At 39.6% G+C, this 26,873-nt stretch overlaps 1 protein-coding gene across 3 annotated transcripts in view; it reads right to left on the reverse strand.

Moving 5' to 3' along the window:
• LOC125456211 (polypyrimidine tract-binding protein 2) overlaps nt 1–21,351 on the reverse strand; it is a 60,873-nt gene extending 39,522 nt beyond the window's left edge. For 2 of the 3 annotated variants that reach the window (XM_048539107.2, XM_048539106.2), the window contains exons 1-4: nt 21,224–21,351; nt 20,330–20,360; nt 8,726–8,798; nt 3,455–3,627 (exon numbers count right to left, since the gene is read on the reverse strand). In XM_048539107.2, coding sequence (XP_048395064.1) covers nt 3,455–3,627; nt 8,726–8,798; nt 20,330–20,360; nt 21,224–21,231 — 285 coding nt within the window. In that variant the 5' untranslated portion in view covers nt 21,232–21,351. Of the gene's footprint in view, nt 1–3,454; nt 3,628–8,725; nt 8,799–20,329; nt 20,361–21,161 lie in introns of all 3 variants that reach the window. The other variant, XM_048539108.2, reaches the window with a different exon arrangement.
• Between the last annotated feature and the right edge of the window lie 5,522 nt (nt 21,352–26,873).

A 26,873-nucleotide genomic window follows, 5' to 3' on the forward strand; every position in this document is an offset into this window, starting at 1 on the left:
AATCAAGTTTGTCAGACACTGTGGCCCCTTAAAAACAAAGCCATGCAGACTGTTCTTAATTAACTTCTACCTGTACAAGCACAAATTAATTCTGTTTCTCAGAAGTGGTTCCAACAGTTTCCACACCACTGATGTCACACTTTCGGGTCTGTAGTTTCCTGGTTTATCATGTGCTTTATTTAAAAAAATAACAGTACAACAGTGGCCTTTACTGAAGGGGCCCAAAAGGTTACAGGGAGAAGGTAGGAGGAAGCAGTTGAGACTCATATGCCATGGCTGGATGGTGGAGCAGACTGAAATGGGTATAATGGCCTTATTCTATTCATATCCTATGGTCTTACAGCTGTTCTCCTGTCGCTGTGGGGGAAATTAAAAATTACTGCAGTGCCTCTGCTATTCCCTCCCTCGTCTCACTCAGACAGACTCTCTCAAGTGAAGACCAACAAAATAATCCATTTAGAACCCTACCTACGTCCCCTTGTTTCACGCACAAATTAAGTGATCCTTAATTGACACTGCTGTCCCTAGTTATCCTTAATTTACTTGTACAATAAATTAAGATTTTCCTCAATTTTACCTGCCATTGTTGTTTCATGCCCCTCTTTTCCCTCTCAATTTTCTTAAGATTCCCCTTGCACATACTACACTCGTCTGGCATTTCTGCAGTTTAAAGCCCTCAGTAAGTGCCATAAGCCTACTTTTTTCTCTTAATCTAATCTTGTACGTACCTCGATAACCAGGGTTCACAGGAGTTGGTCCCACCCTTTATCGGAACATACTGGCCCTGGACTGTCCCTATTTCCTTCTTGAACACATCTCACTGCTCTGACAGATTTACCTAAAAACTGTCTGCTCCAAGTCCACTTTTGCCAAATTATACCTGACCATAAAATGTGGTCTTTTCCCACTTTTAAAAAAAATCTAACCATTAAAAATCTGTTAAAGTATGACATAATTATCAGGCAACAATACCCAGCATAAGTTAGAATTAATTCTAAGAAACAGTCAGTTACTGAAGAATAATTTATCAGTTAAAAAGGAAAGAAATTAGGTCTCACTAAACTGTTTTGAGGATCATTCACCGCAAGTATAGAAAGCATGCTCAGGTAATCAAAGTATTATTTCATGGAATGAAAAAAGATGCAAAGTTTAAAAAAAAATCAGCAGCTTCATTGAGTTCATCTGGTTGCATACAAGCACAATGTATTCAGATTTTTGAACATTTTGACTAGTAAGGTGTTAAAAACAAACACACAGCATACTCCTTATAAGGCATGCTTAATAACTACACTGAATTACAATCAGAACAATTCAAAGTAGGGATCTCATTTTAACTTGCTCAGTAATGTTATGCTGCTTGGCCTGCTGTGTTCATCCAGCTCTACAGCTTGTTGTCTCTTATTCTAATCATACCTGGCTATATTCTTCAAGGTTAATAAAAAGTATACAGCTCATGTACACAAGCATTTTCACACTACATTGTACTGCTACTTGTCAAGCAGCACTTTCCACCCAGGGCATCTATTCCATCTTTTATTTATGCTCATGCTGCAAGGTACAGATCAGAACATGGACTCGTTTCTGATCATCACAGATAGTGACCTTGGATCCTTTAGATCATCAGCATTGTACTTTTTTAAAAACACTAAATCAGATTTAAAAATAAGCAGTTATATTGCTGACATTCAAATAAACGTTCTCCTTGATTTTGTGAGCAAGTGCAAATGCTGTGATGCTCAGAAGTGCACTGGGAGGGGGAATGGAAATATTGGAACAGGTAAATGATGTTAGGCAAAGTTAGCACACATACAACAAGTGCTCTATCAAGGGCACATCATTTAATATTGTTTCACCCTAACAAATTATTGGGGCCTATATGCTTGTCGAGTGTCATAAGATTTAATTTTAAAATCATTACCAATGCCATCCAACTAGACTCCCTGACCTACAATTAGTGGCTGTTCTCCACTTCAAATTGAGGTTACAACTCTATGTTGATATCTGAGTTACAACCTCTTTGCATTACCAACCAGGTGGATCAGTGAAGGGCAAAAAAAAACACCCAAACCTAGAACGAGCAGACTGCCTTATCAGGAAAGGTTGGACAGGCTAGGCACATATCTGCTTAAGTTTAAAAGAGGACTTTACTCGAAAAAAGGAACAACAAGGAGCTAAATGACCAGGAGGATGAGATCACTGGTAAGGAAGTACTGTTAATAGCAAGTTAAATATTACTACCATATTTTAATTTTTCTCAGAAGTTTTATTAATATAGGAATTTAACGTATAAAAATCAATTTTTAAAGCAAATAGTATGGAACTGGAGAAACAGTTGGGCAGGCAGCATCAGAGGAGCAAGAAAACTGGCGTTTTGGGTCAGGACACTTCTTCAGAAAATTTATAAAGTATAAATGTTTGAAATTTGATTTTTTTCAGATAGAAAGCCTTAAAAAGCTCACTACAGTTTTAACATTGGCTTCACTTATCCTCCACTCCTTCTCAGAAATATGACCGCAACATGAAGTGAGGACTTTCCATAAACTTGGAGCCGAGTAGGTACTTTGCTCCTAAACCCTGCATCATCACTGCATAAGATGACGACTGATCCAACTACTCTACGACTGTCTGCTCCGATAATCTTTCACTCCCTTGTTTGAGAATCTATTCAACTCTAATACTAAAAATATTCAAAGACTGTACTTCCATCACCTTTTGATAAAGGAGTTCTAAAGCCTCGACATCTCTCAAAAATTTTCAGCTGTCCTAAAAATGGGTGCTGCCCATTTAAATCTTTCTACATGATGAAACACTCCTTTTACATCCATCTTACTAAGACATCCCAGAATCTTAGGTGTTTCAATACAGCCACCTTTTAACTTTAGCAGATACATTCCTAGCCTATTCAACCTTTCATACAAAGGCTCATACCAGGTTTGGGTTTGGTAAACCTTCTCTGGGGGTGCTTCCAGTAAATTTATATCCAGCTATAAATTAGGCATTCAATAACATGCGATCTCACCAAAATTGCAAACAACTGAGTATGACTTCCTAACTCTGGTTTTCAATTCTACTCACAATGAAAAAATTCTTTTGGCTTTCTTAATTACTTCCTGCATGTGCATACAAGCCTTGTGTAACTAATATATGAGGACAGCCAATTCTGTCTGCAGCTCAGGCCATTAAATTTGCCTAAAATACTTCATATAGCTTAGCACACTTGTACCAATTTTTCATAAACAGACAGAAGTCATTCAATGACTGCAACTGGATCTACTTGACATTTCAACAGTTAAAAGATTTTCCTAAAAATAATAAAAACAGTTATGCATTAAAAATTGCTCAGAACAGTTAACAGTACTCACACATCTCAAATGAAAGCAACAACAGCATTTCTGGATATATTTGCTTTAAACAAGAACACACTGGACAGCAATTCATTCCAGATTGTACATACCTGGTTTTTCCCTTTCAGCATCAAAATGTTGGTAACCTTGCCAAATGGTAAACCCAAAGCTATGACCTCAGTTTCTGTAACTTCACCAGGCAGCTTCCTAATGTGGAGAACACGGGATGGTGCACCAATCATCTTATCGTCACCTTTAAATTTCTTGCTGTCACTGCCATTAGCTGTAGAACATAAAGAAAATCGATTTTTAGCTGAAAGTGGAAAAGTGAAAACTCTGTCGCCGCAAAAATAAAACTAGCTTTATGGCAAATAATTTTGAATGATAGAAACTGCTAAATAAAAGCTAAAATGGAATGCCACTGCTTCACCCTAGCAAATTAGCTATTTGTAGAAGATCAGGTAATTCATGCAAATAGAAGAAGAAAAATTACCAATTTTCAGTATCTCGGCACTGAACAAGAAGTCTGCAACTGGAGGCGTGGGGTACAAGAATAACCCTTCCAAGCAGTAACTTTTTAGTTAATTAACATTTTTAAACTACTGTTGAGGAAAATAGGAGGGGAGAGATTTTGTTTCTAGAAAGCAGGACAAAATATTGATCAGTTTATATAATAGTATATAGTTCCAGTATAAAAATGCCAAAAATCATAATGGAAGGAAACATGTTGCAACAGAAACAAAAAAAACAGGAAATAACTGGTACAGGCCTTTGATTGCATTTAGTGAGCAACTGGTACAAAATATTTTTTAAAAAACTTAATTTCTTTATTGTACAAATTTGTTTCAGAAGTATGGTAACTATATCCGACATTAACATGGATCATTTGCCTCCATCCATAACTGGGCATTCACAAACAAAGCATATTTTAATTCAGAATGATTAAATAACAGCATTTCTACTGCAATGTGGTTAACTTTCTTCCCAGTCACTAAGGTATCTACGCAGATACATTTTTAACACAGGACAGTGATTTTTGTATTGATGATAATGCCATTGGCCATTAAAGCATTATGGTTAGATTTTCCCTTACTGAAGGTGGTTAAGTGCCTGTCAATTGTGAGGGATGAATGTTAGACCACAGACCATAAGATATCAAAACAGAATTAGGCCATTTGGCCCTTCGTGTCTGCTCCACCTTTTGGTCGGGGTTGCTACATTTCTCAACCCCATTCTCCTGCCTTCTCCCATAACCCTTAATTCTTTTACTAGTCAAAAACCTTTGTCTAAAATACACTCCATGATGTGGAGTCCACTACCTTCTGCAGCAGAGTTCCACAGCCTAACAAGCTCTGAAGAAATTTTTTCTCGCCTCAGTTCGAAAGGGTCGCCCCTTTCACTGAGGCTCTGGCCTTGAGTCAGGGTGTCTACTATTAGCAGCAATATATTCTTCAGTTCACAGTATCCAGGCCTCTCAGTAGTCTGTAAATTTCAATAAAGATAGCCTCTTATTCTTCTAAACTCCATACAGACCCAGAGACCTCAATTGCTCCCCCAATATGACATCCCTTCATGCCCAGGATCATTTTTTGTAAACCTCCCCTCTAACGCCAGCATATCCTTCCTTAGATATGGGGCCCAAAACTGCTCAATAGTCTAAATTGTGTTCTGACCACGACCTTATACTGCCTCTGCAGTACACCATCGCTCTTGTATTCTAGGCATCTGGAAATGTTTGCTAACATAGCATCTGCCCTCCGAACAGCCAGCTGATTCTGCAGGTTTACCTTATGAGAAGCTGAACTCCCAAATCCCCTTCTGTTTCAGATTTCAAAAGCATTTCCCCATGCAGAAAATAGTCTACATCTCTTCTTCCCAAAGTGCATAACCTCACTTTCCCACAACGTATTCCATCTGCCACTTCTTTGCCAACACTCCAGGCCTGTCCAAGTCCTTGTGCAGCCTCCCTGCTTCCTCAACACTACCTAACTTTGTGGCATCTGCAAACTTAGCAACGATGCCCTCAGTTCCTTCGCCCAAAATGGTAACGTGTAACATGAATACGTGTATTTTCAACTCCATCAGTCACTGGCTGCCTACCAGAAAGACTATCTCCACTCGGTCTTTCATCAGACAGACTGACTCTGGAATTTGTCCTGTTGCATTTGGATATGGACTTTTGCAGATAATTTCAGTATCCAAGAAGTCATCAGCAAATATCTCCATCTTAAATGTTATGATGATTAAGATCATTGGTGAGAAAGCTGAAGATGATTGGGCGTAGAAGCTCTTGCTTGAAAGCTCTGGAGCAGAGATGATTGACATTCAACACCTTGAACTATCTTCCTTTGTGCTATTTTCCATTCATTGTAACTGCCTCTGGTGTTGCTTCAGGCTCCTTAGTGTCACACTCGGTCCAACATGGCCTTGACATCAAGGACAGTCACTGTTACTTTCCCTCTGGAGCCAAGGCTGCGATGAGTTCAGGAGCTGAGCAACTTGAATAATCAGTGAACAGCTTATTAAGTGCTACTTGGTCACAGTCTTGATGACTCCATCCATCACTGCACAGTAATGGCGTGATAACTGATGAAGTTGGATCTGGCCCAGAGGAACCTCTGCAGTGATGTCCTGGAACCAAGATAATCAACCCCTGACAAAAACCAGGAATCCGTGTACAAAGGTTCAACTCCAACCTTTCGTGGGCTCCTTAATTTCACACAATTAAAAGGGCAGCGACTGTCTCCATATCGCAAGTGCATTTTTTTTTAAAAATACAAAAAAAAAATCAATCCATCCATCGAGGATCAAGAGTAGGTGATATTGGCCAGGGTGATTTTGGATTGCTTTTAGTGGAGGACATACCAGGGTAATTTTCCACATTGCCGAGCAGAAGCCAGTACCGTGGCTGCATGAAACAGCTTGGCAAGGGGCGCAATTAATTCTGGGACACAGCTCATTTTGGGGCAGCTGGCATGCCCTCCAGTATTCTTCAGTACTGTGCCACACAGCATGTTGGATGTTGTTGTGAAGATGTGAATTCACCCCCTCAAGGACTGAGCAGGGGTCATATCTACTGTCATGGACAAATGCATCTGCACTGGTGAGGAGGTCAAGAATGTTTTTCCCCCTTTGTTGGCTACCTCAGCATATAATGCAGACAAATAGCTATGTCCTTTGGGACTTAATCAGCTCGGTCAGTGGTGTTGCTGAGCCACTTGGTAACAAACACTGAAGTTCCCACACAGAGCAGTCTGCACTCCTTGGCATCTTCAGTGCTTCCTCCAAGTGGTACTCAGCCCCCGGCTGGGACAGTTAGAGGTGTTGGCATTGGTCTTTGGACTATGGGAGGAAATGCATGCAGATGAACGGAGAATCTACAAACCGCATACACACAGTTGCTTGAGAGACTGGAATCAAACCCAGATCCCTGGCATTGTGAGGCAGCAGCACCAACCACTAAGCCATGTCCCCAAAGAACTACAAGCAATGGTTTTGCAGTCATTAGACTCAATTCCTGATTAGTGGAATTCAAACACGAGTCTGCATTACTAGCCCAATGATATCCATCCTCTCACAAACTGAAAAACTCAGCAATTTGGGAAGAAGAAAATTAGATCTAATTGGATTAGACGGATTTCTTTGCAGTAAAATAGCTTAATGGGCTCAATCAAGTATTTTAAGATATTTTCTAATCGACTTGTTCTGAGACTTTATTACACACCTCTGGAGCAGGTGGGATTTGAACCCAGGCCTCCCAGTTCAGGGGTACATAGAACAGTGCAGCGCAGTACAGGTCCTCCGGCCCTTGATGTTGCACTGACTTGTGAAAACAAACTGAAGCCCGTTCAACCTACACTATTCCATCATCATCCATATGTTTATCCAATGACCATTTAAATGCCCTTAAATTTGGCAAATCTACTACTGTTGCAGGCAGGGAATTCCACACCCTTACATCTGGGTAAAGAACCTAGCTGACATCTGTCCCTCCTCAATTTAAAGCTATGTCTCCTCATGCTAGTCTTCACCATCCAAGGAAAAAAGGCTCTCATTGTCCACCCTATCTAAACATCCGATCATCTTGTATGTCTCTATTAAGTGGCCTCTTAACCACCTTCTCTCTAACGAAAAAAAAGCCTCAAGTCCCTCAGCTTTTCCTCATAATACCTTCCCTCCATACCAGGCAACATCCTGGTAAATTTCCTCTGCACCCTTTCCAATGCTTCCACATCCTTCCTACAAGGCGGCAACCAGAACTGTACACAATACTCCAAGTACAGCCGCAGAGTTTTGTACAGCTGCAACATGGCCTCACGGATCCGAAACTCAATCCCTTTACCAATAAAACCTAACAAACCGTATGCCTTCTTAACAACCCTATGAACCGGGGGGGGGGGGGGGCAACTTTCAGGGATCAATGCACATGGACACAAGAGATCCCTCTGCTCATCCACACTACCAAGAATCTTACCATTAGCCCAGTACTCTCTGTTCCTGTTACTCCTTCTAAAGTGAATCACCTCACACTTTTCTGCATTAAACTCCATTTGCCACCAGTCAGTCCAGCTCCGCAGTTTAATCGATGTTCCTCTGTAACCTCCAACACCCTTCTGCACTATCCATGACTTCACTGGCTTTAGTGTCATCTGCAAATTTACTAACCGATCCTTCTATGCCCTCATCCAGGTCATTCATAAAAATGACAAACAGCAGTGGACTCAAAACAGATCCTTGCAGTACACCACTAGTAAGTGAACTCCAGGAAGAACACTTCTCATCAACCACTACCCTCTGTCTTTTTACAGCTAGCCAATTTCTGATCCAAACCACTAAAATCACCCTTAATCTCGTGCCTCCGTATTTTCTGTAACAGCCTACTATGGGGAACCTTATCAAACGCTTTACTGAAATCCATATACACCATATTAACCACTTCACCCTCATCCACCTGTTTGGTCAAAGAGAGAACCAAGGCCAAAAGGACAGTAATTCATATCAATTGTGTATCATGATTAAGGGCTCACAATTCAAGACGGCCCATCTAAGCAAGTGGGCAAGCTTGTGAATCTTCTCCCCGGATTTCAGTGTTGCAGTAAGTATTACTCATACAATATCACCCCTCAAGGTTAACCTGTTGGGTAGATTCCGATTGTTTCCACCCAATTCTCTTTTGTCAACTGTGATAGCAGTCCGCAGACCAAAAAAAGCATGATGGGATTGTTATTTCAAATATCGTCAAATACATCAGCTATGCATAACCGTCCTTCCATGTAGATAAGCACATACTCATTCAGCATTGTGCACTTAGCTATCAATTAAGTCAAGAATTGTGTCAAAATAAAGAACTTTTTCTCAAAAACATGGACTAGCTGACCTACCAGTAACAACCACACTGCTCATGGTAGAGTTTGTGCTGCTAAGAATGGTGCCAGAAAGTTCGTCAGATCCCCGCTGCAAAGAGAAAATACAAAATCTATCAGTTCAGTGACGCAGAACACCACAACAGCTTTCATGCACTGATCTTTGTTTTCAAAATGGTTTCTGAAAACCACAATGATTAAAATGCTTCCTCAGATGGCTGCTAAGCAAAACAAAGTAAAAGCCATAATCAAAAATTTATAGGAATTACAAAATCTGTCGAACATTGCCCAAATCAACATAACCAAACACTAGTAAGGGACAAAACAATGATAAAATACATTCAGTTGTACCAACCCTTTACATTGTACAAAAGATTATTATTCAACTAGCTCAGATTTAAACTTTTTTTCAGCACTATTTAAAATGAACCTACCTATCCCTTGCTCACAATCACTAAGCTGTCAATAGGAATATAAAGATGCAGTTTTTCTGCAAGAACAATTTGTTACCTAATTGAAAAAACAAGACATGATGATGTAAAGTAAAAATGTTACTAGCCACTTTAACTCTTAAAAGGATCCTATGAACAAGTTTGCTGATTTAGTTGCGATATTTCCTCCACCCAACTTGTAAATTTTGCTGGTTAAATTTATTAGGTTACCCATCTTTAACAGTGTTAATAATCTAGCTTAGCAAATTATACAAAAGCCACTTAACATTCAAAAAGCATTATTCTAGAATGACTTGTTGCTTCAGCATATTTGTTGAAAAGATATGAAATCAAGTTCTGAGTTGCAGTAAATGATCCACAATCCACAACAATTGAAGCCTTAAATGCTTCAGAAAAATCAGTCAAGTTTGTAGTTGCTTTTCTTACATCCTAGTCGCATATTTAGATTTTGTCGGTCGATAGTTCTGGAAAATGTCATTCTTATCAACTTATCCACCAATGAGGCAAAGTGCCAATGCAGAAAACTCAAAATCCATCATCATTACTGCATTATATGAATCTGTGTTATAGGTGGCCCCATCGTTTGCGACGGTTACGTTCTGGGAAATCCAGACAAACAGCAAACATTTTTATAATGAGTCAATTGGCTAAGTTGCAAACATCTAAAATTGACAGGTATGGTACAAAGATAAGTTTCCAATAACAAGAATGTTTTACAGGAGGAAATGTAAACTAAATATCAAATTTGTCAAACTGCCCTTTAAGAGATTCACAGCGCTATTAAGTGTTATAATGAGTAACATAGTATTTGTGACCAAAACATATACCTTCCAGGCCAAGAAATATACAGCTTCACATTCTTATGTTATCTTGGGCTTTTCTTTTTCAACAAGATTCTGTTTTTAAACCTTCGAGTTTTCTTTGATTATTGTTTTTTAAATGCACAGAAGCAATCATTGGACCCACATTAGATAAAATGGTGCACGATGTCTTGTGTGGAGAAGTAAATTACTGAATGGCAAAGACATGAACTGTTGAGCTGTGCATGATCTCTACCCATAACAGAACAGAAATACATTTTATATACACTCAATACATTTGCTTTGCTAATGTGTGATTTATATACACGCATACACATATGAAGAAAATTTGCTTTTGAGTTTTGAATTTTAAAACAGTGGCATGAGATTTTGGTTTGCTTTAAAAAGGTTTAATGAACAAACTACGTATTTCTGAAGTCACGGTGATTTCTTTTAAAACTGTATTTGAGAGAAATTTTCTGGAAGATTTCCAGAGTTTTGTTTACATTGGAAGAGTTTAGGAGTGAACAAAGTAAATAGTGTAGTACATAGGCTTTCAGATAGTAGATTCTGGGAATAGCTACTCCAGGCTTTGGGGAAAAACACAGTTAGCATGAACAAAGGCTTTAGTTTCACTTTTGTGCAAGTCTTGGCTAAAGTTGAGTGTGGGATACAAGATGCTCCTTAAAAAAAAAGCGAGGTTGCTTAGGACTGTTAAGAGGTTACCATGATGTAGGAAGCTTAATATAAACGCTCTGGACCAAAACCAGTGTTTGGGTAAAAACAAGAAGGGGTTATATGAAGGTGAGAAAAATTCAAGGTAAGTTAGATCACAAACTAAAATGCCATCAGATTTTCATGACCCAGAGTCGAAGCCACAACTAAGTCAACCCTATACAGGAACAAATTATGCAGATGCTGGAATCTGGACTGAAAACAAACAGAGCTCTGAAGAAGTCACCTAGACTCGAAACATTAACTTGCTCTCTCTCCACGGATGCTGTCTGACCCACCTGATCTCTAGCGCTTTGTGTTTTCACAATGTCAAACCCTATGCAAGAGACAATAGAATTCTCTTATGTATGAGTACTGCAGGGTGACACTGTTGGGAAAATTCGATCATATTAATGCCATGCTTCCAGATCTTTAAGTACTATAAACAAAATTATTTACATATTCTAGCTTTATTCCTTTTACGCAATCAACTTCCGTTTTATTTTAAATCCCAAATCTACAGCATTGCATGCTTGTGCTTCAGTGAAAAACCACTTTGTTAAACCAAAAGAAAAAAAAAAATCAACCCAGAATTCAATCTAGGATCTGACTTATCTGGTAATAAGGCAACTGGGATCATATCACACTTAATACCTTGAAAAGATTAAGGTAATTACACCCACTTCCCTTATTATGTTTAAAAAAAACAATTGAACATTTTCCTCAATAAGTACTAACTGCAAAAAATTTCTAGCCAACAAATCTTACAAATGTTTATCTTCCTGTGTGTTTCAGCTGTCATGTGAATACAATAGTGAAATATTACCTACATACTAATTTAAAAAGTTATGAAATGAAAATAGGTACGTCAAAAATAAATTCTGTTTAGGAATAAAATTTATAAACACTAATCCATCTCCTGAAGAGGTTCAAGGCCAAATGCAGACTACAGGTGAAGTAGTAATAGATGACTAGGATACTAATCCTGTTTAGAAGAAATGCAGACATAATATATGCAGAAGTTATTCTGCACTCAACACAAGATTGTAGCAAAAAAAAATCTATATTTATATAGCACTTAACATAATAAGACATCCCATAGAGCTTAACAAACATTAAGAAACAAAATAACTCTGCATGTCTCAGTGTTAAATTAAATGACCAAAAAAGTAGGTTTTAAGAAGTAACTCCAAGGAAGCAAATGAATAGATAAGCAGGGTTATCTCAAGAGGGAATTCCAGCTGCTGGGCCTGGCAACAGATGGCAGGAACACCAATGGTACAGCAATTAAAACTGGGAACACAAGAGACCAAAATTAGAGGAACACAATTCAAAAAAAAATCTGCCACTTGGTTTGAAATCTATACTTGAAGTGTTCCCATTTAGCATAAATGGTTCCAATTTCACTGTCTTTCAGAACTGGCACTTGCTCCAAATATATTCAACTAAAAACTGGCAGGGAAAATAAACGCTCCTACAATAACAAGGATACATAAGAAAATAAAGTTCCATAAGATATCAATGTGTGATAGGTGATATTCGGTGTCAGCTAAAAAGAAGGTTTTTGCCTATTCTGGCAATAGTCTTACTGATGGCAAAACTTTGTATGTATCCATGACAGCCCCACAATTGGCTGGGATTTCATTTTACATTACGCCACAGCAAAGTAACAGTACCAAGGACAGACTAATTTTTTTTAAAACTGCAATTAAAAACCAGTCTTATTCAGTTTGATAGAGGAATAAACTCAAACCATAAAATTCATTTTAAAAAGTTACTCAACTTTAAATAATTGCAGATAATGTTGTTGTAGTGATTGCATAAAGTTACTCAAAGTATTTGCTTTCCAAGCGGGTATCAATTCAGAATATACGAATTGGGGAAAAAAACAGAAGCTGTGTTTAAAACATTACCATTCGGGTTGGCAATAAAATCATTTGACAGGTCCATGAACAAGTTAACTCAAAATAAAGATACTGCTGCACCATAAGCATGCATAGCTTGAACCACGAAAAAAGGAAATAACGAACAAAGGAAACACATTGTCAGCTGAAAACATTTCTTCTTCATGAATGTAGGAGCCAAAAATGATACATTACCAATTAAATGCTTTAGAAACAAACTAATGTTGGGTGATGCAGAAGTAAAGTCCAAAATGAAATCCTAAAAATTGACCTATTCACAATTCATATTAGGTAAACATTTCAAAATTTAAAAAGTTTATTTGAAAAAATCTGACCTCAAAACCAAATTACAACAGGCATTCAGCTTTTAAAAAAGTGTCAACTCATCTTAACAAAATACACCTTACAAATTGAGCATTACAGAAGCCTTCAGTCCTGGCTTTACAACTGCTGGGGGGAGGGGGGGGTTGAGAGAACCAACATTCAAAAGAAACTACATTAGGCAAATTAATCTTTCCTCTGTGTGCACCTAATCAACTAACTGCTTTGGGTGACAATACAAATTATCAACGTTTTGAAAAAATTGAAAATAATTAGCAATTAAAAATGTATTAACTTCAGAACAGATGTGACAACTATTACTCCCCATGGAAAGGTAGACACTAAGCTTTAACCCAAAAAAAAGTGCATTTCTATAGCTGTAATTATCCATGATTTATACTCAAAATTAGATCTGGGGCTCTCGTGGAGTAATGGTAGTGACCATACATCTGAGCTGGGAAACCTGTTCCAAAGATGTGTAATTAACATCCAAACGGATTTAAATATCTAAGAAGCTAGTTGTCTGCTATATTTATCCACTTAGTGAGTGATAAAGGTTCTTTTTAAAAGGAAAAAGTAGAGGGGAAAACAGAAAAGCTTTAAATGGACAGCATATTATGGAATTTCATTAGTTTTTGATTAAGTGAAGCTATTTCAACCAGGCTTAGATCAGCTTTTAGCTAGCCATGGTGGCCTGCAGATCAGACAAAACTTCTAAAATTCTCTTTCCATTGAACTAACCAAAACCATGAAAACCAAGGCTAGAGAGATGTGTATTTAAAAAGGCAAGTACCATGATGCACCGTACTAATTTTTAAATATAAATCCAACAATACTGACATACAGGAGCTCATGCTGGCTAATTCTGTCACTAATATCAACTTAAAAATTAAGATTTATCAAGAACAGAAAATAAGAGCAGATATTGCTTTTTCTTCCTTTTCCACTACCCATTCTACCAATTTTCTACAGTATTGGAAGTTTGTGCACTCAATTTAACAGTACGAGCAAAGCTCAAGGCTATGACAAAATTGGAGCACTGCTTCCTTTTAAATTCAAAATTATTTTGACTAACTTAGTAAAATTTTAAGTATGCTTCAATGACTCCATTGTTTGGGTCGATTTTAAACAGCAACTTTTGTAATCACTAGGAACAGACTACAGGCCTCAGGCATTCAATATCTCCATTACTTCTTTGCATCTGCAATGCCACAACTTCTTAGATTTCAGAAATCTCTGGACATCTTTTTTCCCCCCCTCTCTGCTCTTTCGGTTATATTGTGCATTAGCAGAAACAAAGAACACTGGAGAAGCTCAGCAGGTTTGGCAGCAGTGCAGAGAGAAACAGAGTTAAAAGTTTCAAATTCAATATAAAACTTGTTCAGAACTGGAGGAGAAATTCTGAAAGACAGTCATGCTTGACCTGAAGCATTAATTCAGTTTCTCTCTCCACAGATGCTGGTAGACTTGCTGAGCTTCTTCAAAGTCCAGTTTCAGATACCCAGCATCCACAACATTTGCGTCTACTCGAGGGCCTGTTAGTGCACTTTACCTTGCTGAAGGGTACAATTGCAAGGCTAAATGGTTAGAATGCTACTTGACCATAACAGAAATCACTGAAGCTGAGCCAATCTTTTCACTATCTAAGGGGCTTATAAGTGCCAAAAAAAAACATACTGGACATTGTGAAGGATCAGGCTTGAATTCTGGCAAAAATTTACTGACATTAATCCTCGGAAAACAAGCCAACAGAAGCACCCTAATCACAACAAAGAAATTCAGGGGACAAATAAGAGTTGTTAGTGCTCAAGTTCAACATATCAAAACAACACAAACAATAAGCTATTACAAGTCTTCCTGTCAGGCCACAAGAGTTCTATTCATAATTGCAAAAATTTAATTAAAAAAGCAGCATATGTTTTTATGTATTACAAAAATCCCAAATCGAGAGTATTAAACAGATTTTGTAACAATAGCACCATTGTTGCACAGGTGAGCAGAACAAAGCCGTCCACGTACTTTCAATTTATTTGCACTGCAACATCCGAACAACCTTAATACTATTTAAGTCCATAAATTAAAAGAATTATTGAACTTAGAATTTGCAAATTCTAACAGAACTGTAATGTTTCTGCAGGTGAACAACAAAAATTGAGACCAAAAACGTAAATACTATACCACCTCCATCATGGTGCACTGAAAAATTGATCTGCCAAGAGGAAGAATTCTTTAAAGTGGGAATATGCTACAGCCTAAGTAAACAAGAATTTCTGTTTAGACAAGTGACAAAGGAAATCAAAATTAAACACAAAACGGAGGGACGTGAGTTACTTTTGACTTGCCTGAATTCAATTTGCAAAATACCAATACAAACCACTAGGATTAGGTAATTTAAAAAGCCATATCTAGACTGTCCAAATGAAGACTTATAATGACAAAATGCCCAATTCTTATATTTAATCCCTGACCCAAGTAGGTACTGCTTTGACATCGGTTTAAAATTTATGCAGTTCATCTGGAACAAAACAACAGCGATAGAAAGCAAACCAAAGTCTCCTGAGAAAGCTCAGCATTTGGTTTATAAAATACAATAAGTAAGTAGAAAAGCACTGCAGAACCGTGAATTCCAACTGAAACCAGCGATTGATTTTATAATAGGGCCATGAAGATAAGCATTTTTTCCCCTAAATGGGAAAAATTATTATATGGATCTGAAGAACGGTCACTGGACCCAAAACATGGACTCTGCTTAATTTCCACTGATGCTGCCAGACCCGAGTTTCTCCAGCAATTCCTGATTTTGTACAATTTGCACAAAATACAATGATTTTTAAATTCATTCACAGGATGTGGGCATCACTGGCAAAACCAGCATTTGTTGCCGATTGCTAAATCCCCAGAGAGTGGTTAGTGGTCAGCCGCCTTGCAATGGGTCTGGAGTCACATGCAGACTAGACCAGGTATGGACTGGAATTTCCTTTCCTAAAGGACAAGGTTAGATCACACAGAATAGTTTTTTTTTGGGGGGGGGAACAAAACTAGAGGGCATAGGTTAGGGGGGAAATAAATAGGGGAGGGGGAAGACAGATGGAAGATGGATAAAAAAGGAACAGATAGGTGGAGAGGAGACGGACAGGTCAAGGAGGTGGGGGTGAAACTGGCAGCTAGGAGGTATGGGTGGGGGTTGAGGTGAGAGGAGTGGATAGGTGGAAGAAAGGACTGACAGGTTAGGGAGGCGGGGACGATCCAGGATCCCATTCTCCTCCCCCCTCCCCACCCCCCCCATTTCTGATGAAGGGTCTCGGTCCGAAACGACAGCCTTCCTGCTCCTCTGAGGCTGCTTGGCCTGCTGTGTTCATCCAGCTTTACAGCTGGTTACCTCATTCTCCAACATCTATAGTTCCTATTACCCCCAGATCTTTGTAAGCGCTTTTATTCATTCAAGTGGCGTGGGCAACACTGGGTAGGCCTGTGTTTATTGTCCTCCCCTTTCTTTAACAGCTGCTGAAAGCATAGTGCAAATATACCACAGTGGTGTTAATAAGCCATTTCCAATATTTTGATCCAGGAAGTTATCATTTGTACACCTGCATGGCGCTGCTTGAGGTACGTCCTCCTAGACTCTTCATTTAAACAGGATTCATCTCCTACATGACTTGGTATCCATGACAGAAATAGAACATGCCAGGCCATGAGCTTACAGAACGTGTTTCAATACCACACCTCACGATCGTCGAATCTTGAGTTGTTAGATCTGTTCTAAACCTAGCCCATTCAGCACAGTGATAGCTGCCACGCAACATGATACCAGGGTACTTTCAGTGTGAAGGCAGGACTTCATCTCTTCAAGAATGGCATGATGGTCATGCCTACTGGTACATCTTCTACACGTAAAAATCAGTAATGATGATGCTAAGGATTTTCTTCTGTCGTTGGTTCCCCTCAATCCCAACTGCAGGTCCAGTCTAAAGTACCTTTAGGTACTTTTTCCAGACCAAGAATGCCTCTTCTCAAATGTTACAGAGATAACAGGAACTGCTGATGCTGGAGAATCTGAGATAACAGTGTGAAGCTGGATGAACACAGCAGGCCAAGCAGCAGAGGAGCAGGAAAGTTTTACATTTCAGGTCGGGACCCTTCTTCTGAAATCAATTTCTGAAGGGTCCTGACCGAAATGTAAAACTTTCCTGCTCCTCGGCCTGCCATGTTCAGACTGTGTTATTCCTCTTCTCAATGTTCTTGTCCTTCAAGACGATCAGTGAATAAGCATAAATTTGGTAAAGACTGCAAGACACCAAATGAGAATAGTCTATTCCTACATGTTGTGAAAGATTTGTAAGGAGTCCTGTAATTTTGCACTTCTTCATAATTCCAAACAAACCCAAACTGAGACCTAGGTCCTGGATGTGAGTTTGCTCGCTGAGCTGGAAGGTTCGTTCCCAGACGTTTGGTCACCATACTAGGTAACATCATCAGTGAGCCTCCGACGAAGCACTGGTGTTATGTCCCACTTTCTATTTATCTGGTTAGGTTTCCTTGGATTGGTGATGTCATTTCCTGCATTGGTGATGTCATTTCCTGTTCTTTTTCTCAGGGGATCGTAGATTGGCTCCAAATCAATGTGTTTGTTGATGGAGTTCCGGTTGGAATGCCATGCTTCTAGGAATTCTCGTGCGTGTCTCTGTTTGGCTTGTCCTAGGATGGATGTGTTGTCCCAATCAAAGTAGTGTCCTTCCTCATCTGTATGTAAGGATACGAGTGATAGTGGGTCATGTCATTTTGTGGCTAGTTGATGTTCATGTATCCTGGTGGCTAGCTTTCTGCCTGTTTGTCCAATGTCGTGTTTGTCACAGTTCTTGCAAGGTATTTTGTGGATGGCGTTCGTTTTATTTGTTGTCTGTATAGGGTCTTTTAAGTTCATTAGATGCTGTTTTAGTGTGTTGGTGGGTTTGTGGGCTACCCTGATGCCAAGAGGTCCGAGTAGTCTGGCAGTCATTTCGGAAACGTCTTTGATGTAGGGGAGAGTGGTTATGGTTTCTGAGCCCGTTTTGTCTGTTTGTTTGGGTTTATTGCTGAGGAATCAGCGGACTGTGACCTAGGTCTCAGCCACGCCCTCAATAAGTTGATCTTCAACTTCCTGAAGTGTAGACCACATAGATAGTGATCAGTAACAAAAAGCAACAAACACCACCTCCACGATAATTCTCAACACCGAGCCCCACAAGGCTCGGCAGTCAGCCCCCTGTACTCCTTATACCAAGTATGCGTAACAAAATTCCACCCCAACACCAATTACAAGTTTGCTGACAGCACCACTATTTTAGGTCGGATCTTAAACAATGACAAGACAGAGTACAGGAAAAAGAGATTGAGTACTCAGCATGGTATAAAGACAGCAAGCTCGCCATCAACATCTGCAAGACAAATGGAGCTGGTCATTGACTTCAGGAAGCTAAATGGAGGGCAAGCTGCTGTTTGCAAAGTTGCTGAGATATAGGTAGTGAAGAATGTCACGTTCCTGGGAGTGATGATCTCCAAAAATCTGTTCTCTACTTCTTCAGGAGGTTAAAGAAATTCAGCATTTCCACAAAGGCGCTTACCAATTTTTATAGATGCAACATAGAAACCATCCTATCTGGAAACATCAGTGCAGTATGGCAACTGTTCTTCCCAAGTTCACAAGAAACTAGAGTCATGGACACAGCCCAGTCCATCAGGCAAACCAAGCATCCATCGAATGGCTCCATCTACACTTCCAGCCTCCTCAGGAAAGCTACCAACATAAATCAGAGACCCTTCCAGCCCTAGTTACACTCTTGCGTTGGACAGAAGACAAAAGTTTGAATACGTACAAACAGATTCAAGAACAGCTTCTTCACCACAGACTTTTGAACAGACCTCTCAAATATTAATGTTGATCTCTCCCTCTGCTCCTTCTCTACAGCTGTAATACTGTATTCTGCACTCTGTTCTGTACCATACAAGTGTGTCTCGGGTAGCAAACTGTCTGTAGAGTAGGCAAAACAACACTTTTCAGTTTACCTGAGTCCACATGACAATAAATCAAGCTAGTTATTTTGCATAGTGGTTCATGTAATAAACTTAGTCATCTTCCCATTTCCAGCAACTTACCCCAAATATTTTTCAAGTTGCCAATAAAGAAAATAAACAGATTTCCAGATATGAATGCATAGGCTCAAAATCGTAAAGACTTGTCGGTAACAGCTGTTATTTTTGCCTACTCCAGGCTAAGTTACTCATATGTTTGCCAATGTGATTTCTTGAAGAAGAAATAACAACAAATACAATCTGAAAACAAAGAATGGAGTACAGTACTTTCAATTTTTTAATATAATATCAACATGAGCAAAGGTCAATAATATTTTAAATGTATATGATTTTAACATAAATAAAACTGCTACAAATGGCATGGCGACGCTTAGTTTTTTTGAGGTAGCATGGCATGTTGAAAACACAATTTATTAGAGAAATAAACTTCAAAAACATACTAAACCATGATAAAACACTAACTCGGACTGAACCGGATGTTCTATCCAATTCTGGCCTTGGAGAAGACAGTTTTCTGGAATTGTAAGCAGGGGGCGGACTTCAGCTATGGAGGAAAACTAGAAAAAGGTAGAGTTGTTTGTCTCAGAGGATGGGGGTGGTGGGGTGTAAAGTAGTGTTCAAAATCACAAATGAGTAAATAAGGAAAAACATGCCAGCAAAAGGGTCATTATCAGAAGAGGTTCAAGATGGCAAAAGAACCAAAAGCCAGTGAAAAAGGGCAGTAAATACAAATTCAATATTAATACTTAAAAGGAACAATAATAAAATTGAGAGGGGTCAGGGGAAAAGGGCAGGAGATTCACTGAATATCTCTTTCGAGCATGATGGAAAGTAATGGACTTTTCCCATGCGGTTTCATTTTATAATGACAAACGAAAGAACTAGAACAGTGCTGGAGGTGAAGTAGGAGTAATATTACTAAAGGCATCAAGTTGAATTACTGAACTTGCAGATTGCAATAACATAACAAATTCAACTGAATTGCTAAATAATTTTAACATTCACATTCCCTCAGTTCAAGTTCCAATTCTGGCTGGTCTTACCCACAAGTAAACAAAATTTATTTTTACATTAGGCACAGGGATTGTACCCTAACCATTACGAATTTTCTAATGCAAGTGATCCAAGCCTTACTAATTTCAACTTACCTCAAATTCTTTAGAATATGAGCTGGCAAATAAGGGCCAGCAACTACTGAACAATAATCACTAAGTTCTAATGGGCAGATGCATTTGCATTATGGGGTATACTGAACCACAGGCCACAATTCACATATCCACTTTAAATGATCTATTTTGAGTCCTTTGCAGATTCACAAGTAGAAAAAACTACAAATACATAAACAAATTGTTTGACACCTACCTTTATGCCAACTGTAACATCAGTAAGAATGCTGTAAGAGGAAGACATCATATTGTAAAACCAGAATTTCATTCATATCCCAATCAAAACGCCCAGTTACTATTGATTCAACAGTAAAAGATACTCAGTAAACTACTAGGCATTAATTTTTTTTGTATGTGTGCGCTCGCTGTTTATTATAGCTTTTATAAAACAGAACTGCTGACTGCACATTCTGGCTCGGAGCCATGGCTGAAGACCCGTTCTCCATATGCCTGACGTTCTTTCAAATATCACATCCCTCTCCTTGTCATTAACTGTTCCATCCGAAGGTTTTGACGCTAATTTTTTTTAAAAATTCCCTTTACAAAACCAAAAAGGGGCGGAAGCAGTACGAGTAACTATGAAAATGAAGCAGAATCTGTTTAAATGGTTTATTTACGGGAAAACACATAGAGCAGATGGGAAGAGACCGACAGTCATTAGGGTTTTCCAATGTCTAGTCTTTGATGGAGTGAGTCCCTGTATTGCGGGGAAGAAAGAGGGCGGGCGGTTAGGGAGCCGGCCCAGTACGAACAATGTTCACGATACCAAGCAGCCACTTCATCCCGGCTTTATTACTTTTGTTTCTGTTTTTTTTCCCCTTGACTTGAAGGGCCATACACCTTACCCAGCGAAGAAGAAGAAGAAGAAGAAGAAGAAGAAGAAGAAGAAGAATCACGCCTCAGTTCCCGCCAGACGCCACGACATTCACAATTATACAGACTCAAAAATCATCGTGCTCGGCCCGAATATTTATATTCCGGGACCTCATACCCGGCGCAGCAAACTGACTGTGATTAATTAAACGTACCAGAGACGTATAGCAGTTTTAACATACACGTGCACGTTTCCCCAGTGTCTAACAGTACCTACCCGTCCATTGCCGGATTACCAGAGGTTTAAGTACCAACCGCCGCCGACAGTGAACATACAAAATGGCGCCGTGTGTCGGTTGCTTCCTTTGCCTTCCCCCACTTCTCTTTGCGGAAATTACCGAGAGCCTCCCCCACGCCTCCGGAGTGTTCCGGAAATCACCGAGTGCCTCCCCCACGCCGCCAGTGGATCCGGAAATAGACGAGCGCCTCCACCTGCATTTGGAAAGAGCCGAGGCGATGGTCTCCGGGAATTACCGAGTGCGGTCGAGCAGCCAGTCGCAAATGAGCGCTTAGCTGACGGGCTGTGCTGAACGTTCCAGTGTTGGTTGGGCAGGGGGGAGGCGTCTGTGAAATCAAAATGTACCTTCTGGGGAGTCATTAAGGTCATACAATGACAAAATGCCATGTGGATGTTTTATTGCAGTGGAGAATATTCGTGTCCGAGTACACAACCTTCAATAAGCACTATTTAATAAAATATTTTTATTAATGCCAGAAGTTCCTTTTGTGTAAATTGATTGTCAGGTTTCCTTGATTTAGAAAGTAACCAAGTTTCTCAGCAGTACTCATGCAAGCATTCTTGGAGACGGAGAATCAATTAATGTTTCAGGTCAGTGACTCTTGTTCTAAAGAAGGCCTGAAATCTGAGCTCAGTTATTCTAAGTCTTTGCTACTGCCATACCTGCTGAGCATTTATTTTAGATTTCTGTGCATTGATTGTTTTTCCACTGGTACCTAATTGGTTTTAAAGTTTGGGATATCCTGAAGTGGCAAAAGGCAGAGAAGGGCCTAGGCCTCAAACGTTAGCCTTCCTGCTCGGCCTGCTGTGTTCATCCAGCTCCACACCTTGTTATCTCAGATTCTCCAGCATCTGCAGTTCCTCCTATCTACGTAATTTAAGGGATTGAGTTGGGTGAAGCAAAGGTTTGCCTAGCTCCATACATTTTGTGCCTAAATTAAGGAATACAACTTTGCAGTATCCATTGTATATCACAACACTCAAAGTCCACTTAATTGCAAAAGAGTCTTACTGTTTTGTGGGGAGAAAGCCTCGGGTAGTCCAGGTGCTTCACTGCTGACCACACTGAAACATACACTTTTTATACATTTGCTTTTAGCCGGTAACAAACTAATCATATTGTTACCTGATTGAATTCAATCGGGTTAATCATGTGACTGATCAGTCCACCGATAGCTTTAGGTCATCCCACAATCTCAGCGTATATGCTAGAACCCTTTATCAATTATAAGACCATAAGTCAGAGGAGCAGAAGTTAAGCCAGTCAGCCCATCGAGTCTGCTTCACTATTCAATTATGGCTGACAAGTTTCTCAAACCCATTCTCCCAGTTTCTCCCCATAACCCGAACCGATGTATCTACATCTTAAAAATACTCAATGTCCTGGCCTCCACAGCCTTCTGTGGCAGATGAATTCCATAGATTCACCACTCTCTGGCTAAAGAGGTTTCTCCTTATCTCTGTTCTAAATGGTGTTTCCTTTGAGGCTGTGGCCCGGGGAACTAGTCTTTCCTATCAATGGAAACATCTTCCCAACATCCACTCTATATCCTTGGGCCTTCACAATCCTTCTTATTGAATCACATTATATACATCTTTCAAAGCAATATAGAATCCTAGAATCACTACAGCACAGAAGCAGGCCATTCAGCCCATGGAGTACAACAGAGTATGGAGTACAATATATGGCTATGCTTTGCTACATCATTTAACATGTTCACCATGGTTCTGTACACAAACATCTCTGCTAACAAAGCAAGACTATTGCCTGGATTTCTAACCATCAGCCTTTTACTACAATGTTTCAATTTCAAGAGCTCTCTGTGCATCTGCACATTTTTAAAAAATCTCCAAGCCTAGAAAAAACACATCATCTTTTAAAGGGACTGCGCATCCTTCCCCTCTACAATTTTATAAAAATCAAATCCTAACGTCCTGCCTTCCAGTCCACAAGTACTATACCCAACTTCACAATGCAGGCAAGTGGGACTAGTTTAATTTTGGAAATTTGGTCAGCATAGACAAGTTGGACCAATATATTCTATATATTCAATGCAGTTGGCTCTCTGATTCTATGATATCTACTTCTGTGTAATGAGCCCATTGTATTCTTTCACAAGACCATTTTTATGTTAGGTTTATCTAGTTAGCTTGGATATACTCCCTTTATGAAGGCATCTAATTACTCTAGCTCATAGTTTGATTTTAAATAGCAAATTTTGCAAGCTGCTGTTTCAGCTAAATATCTTTCTCAGCCATTTTGTATCAACTCAGACCCATTTTCTACGATTTTATGCTGCTTCAGTCATTGGCAGCCCTAACAATGGCTTTAATACAGGTGAATTATCGTGGGTGCTAATCCTTGAGGATGAGGGATCTGTCAGCCTTCTTCATTGTTGAGGTCGGTGCAGAGGTGGGTTTGGGAATATTGTGGTCTGTTCAAAAGTTCACCACACTATTCAAATGCAGATGTTTTCTCTACCTACCTCCATCTTTTGCAGTGTGTTCTTATCTTCAGGCTGGATTTTCAAAACTCTCCTGTCCAGTTTTCTGTAGTTCCAGCTTGTCTGAAACTTTTAAATTTCAAAATGACAAAATTGTTGCAGTGTCTGCACTGGCTCTCCAAATATGCAGTTTACTGAATGCCATTCTCCTGTGCCTGCTGCTCATAATCCTTTTCAGATACGCTCTAATTCTGTTATGAATGCATAGATGAACTTGCCTCCAACACATTCTCTAGCACTGCTTCTGAAAATAACTACTTGTTGCATAAAAAAATCTTTTCTCTTGGAACGATTTTGCGCTTTTTTTGCTGATGGCATTAAAACTGTGTCCCCTTCACATTCTGTCCTTTCATGAATGAGAACAGTTTGTCCCTAACAACTTTGTAGAGATTCTTTTGTGGAGTTTGAATTTTTCAAACAAATCTCCTCTCAAACATTTCCTCGAAGAAAACAGCTCTAACATCTCCAAGATAATAAAGTGTGAAGCTGGATGAACACAGCAGGCCAAGCAGCATCTCAGGAGCACAAAAGCTGACGTTTCGGGCCTAGAAAGGGTCTAGGCCCCAAACATCAGCTTTTGTGCTCCTGAGGTGCTGCTTGGCCTGCTGTGTTCATCCAGCTTCACACTTTATTATCTTGGATTCTCCAGCATCTGCAGTTCCATTATCACTCCTCACCTATACTCTCCTCTCCACCTATCTTCTTTTCTCTCCATCTTCGGTCCGCCTCCCCCTCTCTCCCTATTTATTCCAGAACTCTCTCCCCATCCCCCTCTCTGATGAAGGGTCTAGGCCCGAAACATCAGCTTTTGTGCTCCTGAGATGCTGCTTGGCCTGCTGTGTTCATCCAGCTTCACACTTTATTATCTTGGATTCTCCAGCATCTGCAGTTCCCATTATCACTCTAACATCTCCAATCTGTCTTGATTACTGAAGTACTTCATGCCTGGAACCAGTCTCTTAAATTCTTTCTGTATTGGCTCCAAAGCCTTCACATTTTCTTTAGAAGTCCACAGCTATAAATGGACATAAAACTCAAGCTGAAGGCAAACTAGCATATAATACAAGTTTAAAGTAACTCCTCTTTGTCTTTATACACTATTCCTATAGTAATAAGGTTTTAAGATACTGTCTGCACATCAACTAGTTTCTTGGCCTGTCCTGCTACTTTCAATGACTTAAGCACATATGCACCCCGGTCCCTCTGCTCATGCACTCCTTTAGAGTTGTGGATATTTTTAACCAACTTGCCCATTTGTACAATGATACTCTTCTGCAGCAGATGGGACTGAATCTCCTGCTCAGACGGAGAGACACCAACACTGCGCTACAAGACTCTTCCCTTTAGAGTTGTACACCTTACATTGTCTCTCCATGTTTTTCTTACAGAAATTAATCAATTCAGTTTTCTTTGCATCGAATTTCATCTGCTGCTTGTCCACCCACTCCATTATCTTATACATGTTATTTACTAGTACTTCACTATCCTTCTGTCAGTGCAAATCATCCGTGAATTTGGAAATTGAGCCCTCTACACCGAATGTCTAAGTCATTAGTATGAATCTGGAAAAGCGAGGGCCCCAACACTGACATCTAGGGAACTCCGCTATAAATATTTCCCTAGTCCGAAAAGCATGTACTAATATCTGTTTCCTGTCACTTTGGCAAATTTACGTTCATCTTACTACTGTTCATTTCATTCCATCAGCTATGATTTTGCTGACAAGTCTGTTGTATGCCTTGTATCAAATGTCTTTTCAAAGTTCATGAATGCCACATCAACAGCATTAATTTTATCAAACTCTTATCTTACCTCTTCAAAAAACTCTAGCAAATTTGTTAACCACAATTTTCCCTTAAGAAATCCATACTGGCATTATTTAACCTGTATATGTCATGTAACTTTGTCGCATGTTATTGTTTCTTGTAATTTTCCACTGCTGAGGTTTGGCTGTAACTGTTGAGTTGCTCTGAGAAAGGGTCACGTGACCCGCAACATTAACTCCGATTTCTCTCTGCAGATGCTACCAAACCTGCTGAGCTTTTCCAGCAATTTCTGATTTTGTCTCTCTAGTGTTGAGCTTATCCTTTTACTGATTTTTGAACAAGGATATAACATTTGCAATTCTCTATTCCCCAGGCACCATTTTTCCATCTAACAAAGACTAAAAACATCTTCCAATGTTTCTGCAATGACCACTAACTCTTCGCTGAGGATCTTTTGATGCATCTGATCCAGTCCTGAAGCCCAATCATTTTTATAATGGAGGTGATGGCATTGGACTGCAGTGGATAAATTCAGAAGTCACACAACACCAGGTTAAAATCCAACAGGTTTATTTAAAATTGCAAGCTTTTATGAGCACTTCGAAAGCTTGTGATTTCAAATAAGCCTGTTGGACTTAAACCTAGTTTTGCCCGATTTTTGACTTAACCAATTTTACATTCAGATAGCATACCCAGGGCCTCCTAGTCAATTTTAAACACTTGTTGTGGCTGAGTTGTCATCTCTTTCACCATGACCTGGAAATCTCCTATCTTGTGAAAGGCAAATGCAATATATTCATTTAATATCTCAGCTGTACATCTAGTGGAACATCTAGTCAAGAGGAAGAAGGAAGCTTATTTAAGGTTGAGGAAGCAAGGGTAGGACGGGGCTCCAGAGGGTGACAAGGTAGCCAGGCAGGAACTGAAGAATGGATTAGAGAGCCAGAAGGGGACTAAAAATTGTAAAATTGGTAGGATTAAGGAAAACCCCAAGGCATTCCATACTGATGTGAAGGACAAGAGGATGGCCAGAGTGAGGGTAGGGCTGATCAGGGACAGTGGAGTGAACTTGTGTGTGGAGGCAGAGGAGGTAAGGGAGGTCTTTAATGAATACTTAGGGACCTTGACATTTGTGATGACAGCATGAAATAGGCTGATATGCTCGAACATTTTGATGTTAGGAAGGAGGATGCGCTAGAAATTTTGAAAAACACATGGATAGATAAGTAATAGTGATAATGGGAACTGCAGATGCTGAAGAATCCAAGATAATAAAATGTGAGGCTGGATGAACACAGCAGGCCCAGCAGCATCTTAGGAGCACAAAAGCTGGCGTTTCGGGCCTAGACCCTTCATCAG

Source organism: Stegostoma tigrinum, chromosome 8 (genome assembly GCF_030684315.1).
Source record: "Stegostoma tigrinum isolate sSteTig4 chromosome 8, sSteTig4.hap1, whole genome shotgun sequence".
Classification (NCBI taxonomy): Eukaryota; Metazoa; Chordata; class Chondrichthyes; order Orectolobiformes; family Stegostomatidae; genus Stegostoma; species Stegostoma tigrinum.